The following is a 6650-nucleotide window of genomic DNA, read 5'->3' as shown; positions in this document are numbered from 1 at the left end:
TCTCCAGGTGAGGGCAGGCGGTCGGACAGCAGCAGCAGAGGTGTCGTTCAGGGGGTGTAAAGTGTGACTGAGTCACCAGGGTCCCCCCTGTATGTATATAGGGGGCCCACACACAGTCTGATTTATGCATACATAAGGACATTTGAGAGTACAGCAGGGGTGGAAAAGTAACTAAATACTTTTACTCAATATTGTACTTGAGTAGCTTTTATGAATACTTTGTACTTTTTAAGTAATTTTTTAAATTAATACTTTTACTTGTACTTGAGTACATTTTGACCCAAGTACTTTACTCAATTACACTGGAACCTGGCCTGAGTACTGAGTAAAAAAAAAATGACTGAGAGACAAAATGCCATGCACAATAATGCCACAATCCGCCGTAAATGAAAGATTGTGCAGGATGGCACACAGCATTTCCACTATTTTACTATCTTGTATCAATGTATTGGATGATGGTTGGTGCCAAGCAAGAGATAGAGGTTATGGAGGACGATATTCAAGAAAAATAAACATGACATTCTCAAGAGGAAAGCTAATTAAAAGTAACTAAGTACTTTTACTCAAATTACATTTTAAGTGAAGCACTTTTTACTTTTACTTGAGTGGATTTTTAGATAGGTACTTTTACTTGTACTTGAGTAGATTTTAGGCAAAGTAAAGATACTTTTACTTGAGTACACATTTTCTGTACTCTTTCCACCTCTGAAGTACAGTATAGCAGGAAGAGAGTGGGAGGGAGAGATGGGGCAGGCCTGCTAAAGGACCCAGGCTGGACTCGATATTACAAAGCTGTTTATTTATTACAGTGGATCTACCACATTAGGTACAGTGTAATAACCAGTGTAACAATATTTAATACCAGTGTAACACCATGTACCAATTTTGTACTTACACCTAGGGTTAGGGTTAGGGTTAGTACATATTGCATTGTATACCCAAAGCTGTTACACTATTTACTCCATTGTACCTACCCGTAATGAGGTGCATAGATTGTGTTGTTACTGAACAACTATACTTAGTTTGTCTTACACCCACCAATAACACCATGTAATTTATTCCCCTCTTCTAAATTTGATCTCAAGTGTGCACTGCATCTTTCCTGACCCAGGTATCATACAGCCATGATACAATATATGTGGAGGGCCGGCGGTGGGATGAGGGGTGTGGCTGCTAACTGGGGAGGTGGTGGCGCAGTTGGTAGAGTGGCGCAGTTGGTGGTAGAGGTGGCGCAGTCGGTCTTTTCCGAAACGTCACACAGGAATAAAATGTAGTAGGCCTAAATGGGAGCCCACTGGTGTGCGGTTCTTTTCATTACCTTATGCTGTTGGTTGAGGAACCTGTTTGGCAATCAGAAAGTTGCAAAGGTTCAAGCCTTGCTCCGCCTCACCCCATCAATGTGTCCTTGAGCAAGATACTTAACCTCAAATTGCTCCTGGTGACAGGGTGGTACCCTGCGTGGAAGCCACGGCCACCAGCATGTGAATGTGAGTGTGAACGGGTGAATGTGAGGCATAAATGTAAAGCGCTTTGGGCGCTCGAAAGAGTGGAAAAGCACTTTATAAATGCAGTCCATTGACCATTTTGCTACAGTAGCAACCCAGAGGAAGAAGACGACGTGGAGGAGGAAGAGAGCATGGTGTTTGGGGAGAGCATCTTACCCACCAATAACACCATACTGTATAATTTCTTCTTCCTTTTGTGTTTTATGTCAGCATCTTCACTGATCCAGGGATCATACAGCCATGATGCGTGAGGTGGGCCGGCGGTGGGGTGAGGGGAGCGAGTGCTACAGTAGTGACCCTGAGGACGAAGAGGAGGAGGAGGAGGGCATGGTGTTCGGGGAGAACGATGACACCTGCAGCGAGGAGATGATGGACCTCAGTGACCTGCCCACCGCACTGTTCGCATGCAGCGTACACGAGGCCGTGTTCGAGGAACAGAGGATCAGAGTGAGTAGAGAGAGAGAGAGAGTGTGTGTGTGTGTGTGTGTGTGTGTGTGTGTGTGTGTGTGTGTGTGCGCGCGTGTGCGTGTGTGCGTGCGTGCATGTTCACAGGAATGGCCCATCGGCACTGTATGCAATGTTGTACACAAGGCCATCTTTGAGGGGCTGAGAATGACTGTTTAGGTTGTGTGTGTGTGTGTGTGTGTGTGTGTGTGTGTGTGTGTGTGTGTGTGTGTGTGTGTGTGTGTGTGTGTGTGTGTGTGTGTGTGTGTGATGTGAGTTGGTGAGAAAACACCCATTTGCTGATTTTTCTGTCCTCTCAAGCAGATTGTGAGAGTAGAGGGTTGACTGCCCTGTCTGTGACGCCAAACTGCTGCAAGGACAGCAGTGTAGCTAATGGCTTGTACATCTCTCTCTTTCTCTCTCTCTCTGCACTGTACTGTCCAACCTCTGCTGAGAATGTACACTTTCATCTCCAGTTGCTGTATATCTGTTGTTTTACAGCATTCTGTTGTAGATGGTTTACAGCACTGCTGTTTTAGACATTGACATACACTGTATGATATATACTTGAACCCCAAAATGCTATAGTACTCTTTTCAGCGGTTTTGAAGCATTTGTGAGATTACTTCTGCCCCGGATTTGCTTAAATTTGACTTAGGAACATCAAATCGTTACTTAGGAATGATCAAAAGAATTCTAACTGTCGATCAAACTAACTCCTTATTCTAATTGGTCATTAAAACAATTTAATAGCTCTCCAAAATAAAGGGTCAGTACGAAAACAAAAAAATTGGATTGTTTGAAAAGGAAAGACAACTACGGTACTATTTGAACGAATCAGGGTAAACTGTGCAAGAATTCTAAAGGAGATACATTGTTTCAAGTCTCCCGTAGAGATGAATGGGAAAAAGCAATCTACTTCCTTGTTTCGCTGCAAAATTGCCAATTGTCCAGCCCTGGGCGATTGCTTCCCTTTGAAATAGAATGTTAGTGGTCCAAGTTTGTATGTAGGCTACAGTACGTCAATGGTTGTAGATGCTTTACAGCAAGTGGTTCCCAAACTGGGGGTCACGGAGATATCGCACAGGGGGGAATATTAACGGAGGGGTGTGGGTGGCACGAAAATATTCTTAGATGGAAAAGGGGGTCCCTACAGAAAAAGTTTGCCAACCGCTGGTTTACAGCACTGCTTCTCCACTGGCGTCATCAGAGTGTGTACGCCTGACACAGGCAGTGGAATTTCAAGATCTCTTTTTCAAAACACTGCAAAAGCTCCATAGATGGATTTGTATACATATATTTAATATTTAATGTCAATGTTCTGTAGGATTGCAGGAATGGGGTTTAATGTTATCTGATTTTCCCTTTTCATAGTTCTATTGAATGCACACTGTGTGAGATGCGCATAAGGGTCCAATAGATCACTTAATGAAAACAGTTCCCGTCGCACACTCAGAATTTCATGCGATATACTGTAATTTGACAAACGTTTTGGCTTCTCTTCATCTCATGACCCTGCTGATGACCCTGATGAAGGCGCAAGCTGAAGCGTTGGTCAAATACAAGTGAAGAACTGTTTTCTGTAAAATAACTTGATTTTTCCTAACCAAACTAAACTAAAATCATGTTATTTTACTTATATTAGTTGAGCAATCAAATAAAAGCACATCATTTTCAAATATTTCTGAAATTCAGTTTTTGGCAAAAATGCCTTACTTAATTTGTAAAAAATCAGGGATGGAAAGTAACTGCAAAATGTTTCTCTTAATACAACTGCACTGTACTGCAGTATGTAGTAGCCTATCGATTCCTTGCACAGTGTCAGTCACCGGGGAATGAATGACGGTGAACTGAATCTGTATCGAGTCTTACTATTGCATACATCAAACAGTCAGAACCGATTTGTCATTGTGATTACAAAGCATACCACACTGCAGCACACAATGTACAGTACAGTAGTGCAACCAAGTTGACTATGCTTTTAACTCATTACACATGTTGGCCACTGGGGAGCAGCAATGGCAACTGTAATGTACTGGGGGCATAGTGTTCGGAGACAGAACCATGCCCATTGCTCTGGCCCTAGACTGGTAATCTGGCATACAGGGAATGCAGATATGCAAATTGTACACAGGAGCTGATGTTGTTGGTTTTTTTTGTATTGTCTTTGAGACCGGGCCAAATTTAGAGGGGACTGCATAAAATGTGTTTTGTTTTTGTCCCATTCCAGTCCTGACCATGCCCAGAGTAGGCCTACCTCAGTGCCATTGCTATCAGTTATCCTGTGATATCAAATATGTACCTAATAGGCCAACTGTGTGATAATTGTTCGTAGGTAGATATGTAGTTCTTGGGATTTTTTTAGGATGACTGATTTTAATTCTTGAACCAGTAGGGTGGCCATGGGAGATCATTTCCCTCACTCATAGCAGAAGCGACTGCGAGGCACCTAAAAACCTCCATGGCCATATGCAACCACTTGGTCTACAGTACCCCTGGTAAAAGAAAGACAGTTACTAAACAACCCGTGAACCTCTCAGACTCGCGCTGGGAACGGGAAAATCTCAGTGTGAATCCACCGTTAGTGCAATGCTAGCTGAAGGCCAGGCCAGTTATGTTCACAGGACTTAGCGGTGTGTGTCATTATCACTCATGTGTAGTTTATCTTCCTGCACAGACCGAAATACTCGTTAAAAGAACAGAGGAACAAAACGAAGACGACCTCAGAGTTAACAGGGCAGAGGACGAAATGAAAACACATTTAATTTGCTGTCTCTGTCATCTAATTAGGGTCCTGCTTCACTAACACACACACACATACCCACACACACACACACACACACACACACACACACACACACACACACACACACACACACACACATACACACACACACACACACACACACACACACACACACACACACACACACACACACACACACACACACACACACACACACACAGACTCTCTCTTTGACCCCTCATTCTCACTCCCAGGGCTGGAGGTGGACCGAATACACAGGCCAGGCATTTTTCCTCAAACACCAGCTTCTCACACACCCCTGATTTTCTGGGGGCTCAGTCCACTGTCTATGTTAATGATAGACCACTCGCACACCCATCTAAATTGAGGGCTTGTCTCTAAGGGCTAAAAACAAAGTAAACAAAAAACAGTTTGTTGGCCCAGGCCCTGCCATGACTTGACGGTACGGCACTGGGTTACTACGCCGGCAACCCGGTTCCCAGTCCGGCCCGGGTCATATGCCGATCCTCTCCAGTCTCTCTCTCCCACTCACTTTCTGTCACCATCTCCAACTGCTCTATCAAATAAAGGCAAAAAAAGCCCTACACATTTCTTGTAAAGGACTGTTGGCCCAATGTGAAAATGCCCTGTATGCCAGACGACCAGTCCAGACTCCAGCCCTGCTCACTCCTCCCTCCCTGCCACATTCTCCCAACTCCCTCTCTCTTTTTCCATCCTGTATCTGTGTATGTTCCTCCTCTAATTGTTTTGGTCTGCCCCTGTCTTTCAATCTCTATTGTCTGTCTTCTCTCTCTAGCTCTCTCTCTCTCTCTCTCTCTCTCTCTCTCTCTCTCTCTCTCTCTCTCTCTCTCTCTCTCTCTCTCTCTCTCTCTCTCTCTCTCTCCTCCCCCTTTGTCTTGTTGCTTTGTGAACCAAACAACAAATTGCGAACAGCAGTGCATTGACAAGCTCCAAATTGGCAGACAAGGACGTATTACTGCACAGGCCTACCGGGCCCTGGCCCAAGGGCCCAAGAGACAAGAGGGCCCTGACACCCAAGCCTCTATATTTCTATTCTTATATTGCTTTAAAATCACACTTTTAACAACTGTATTTTCAAATGTTATCGTAGAATGAACCCCCGAGGGACGAATACCCCAACTCCCCAGCAGCATAGGGTCTCTTAACCTTCAAACTAAAACCCTGAACCTTTATGTAAACTACGAACAACCACGAGGGGAGGGGGCATTCTTGTTGTCTTGCCCAGGGGCCTATATAGTCACAATCCTCCCCTGTTGACAGCATGTATTGCCTTTGAATGAGTCAATCTTGCTCTGTCTAGGCCGTGCTTATGAAGCATCTAGTCCTGTAATTAACGTCCTGAGAAACATCTACCCCATCTAAATGCTTACTGTGTGACACATGCACACACACACATGCACACACACAAACACACACACACACATGCATATACACACTCTCTCTCCCTCTCTCTCTCTCTGTCTCTCTCTCTGACGCACAAACACACACACACACACACACACACACACACACACACACACACACACACACACACACACACACACACACACACACACACACACACACACACACACACACACACACACACACACGGAGGCTACATTCCATGGATGTCAGCATCGTGTTATGAGGTCAAATTTGATGAAAGCATAACAAAGCTTAGCGGCGAATGCATGCACTTGTTTATTTAGCACAGCTGTCATCGTGTTCACACACATACCCTCTGCCCAACACACACACACACACACGCACACACACACACAGACGCACACACACACACACACACACACACACACACACACACACACACACACACACACACACACACACACACACACACACACACACACATGCACACATGCATATACTCAGTATCTGTTTGTCTGTTTTCCTTTTCAGTTTTTCTCTCCGTT

At 44.5% G+C, this 6650-nt stretch overlaps 1 protein-coding gene across 1 annotated transcript in view; it reads left to right on the top strand.

Annotated features, from left to right (window-relative positions):
* Window positions 1–1745: 1745 nt before the first annotated feature.
* The window catches only part of rcan3 (regulator of calcineurin 3), a 78329-nt gene continuing 73424 nt past the window's right edge, over window positions 1746–6650 (top strand). The window contains exon 1 of the mRNA XM_063224109.1: window positions 1746–1952. Within this exon, the coding sequence (XP_063080179.1) occupies window positions 1746–1952 (207 nt within the window). The remainder of the gene's footprint in view (window positions 1953–6650) is intronic.

The sequence above is a fragment of the Engraulis encrasicolus genome, chromosome 19, assembly GCF_034702125.1.
Source record: "Engraulis encrasicolus isolate BLACKSEA-1 chromosome 19, IST_EnEncr_1.0, whole genome shotgun sequence".
Lineage (NCBI taxonomy): Eukaryota > Metazoa > Chordata > Actinopteri > Clupeiformes > Engraulidae > Engraulis > Engraulis encrasicolus.
The sequence above is the reverse complement of the archived record's forward strand: the minus strand, read 5'-3'. Positions and strand labels throughout refer to the sequence as shown.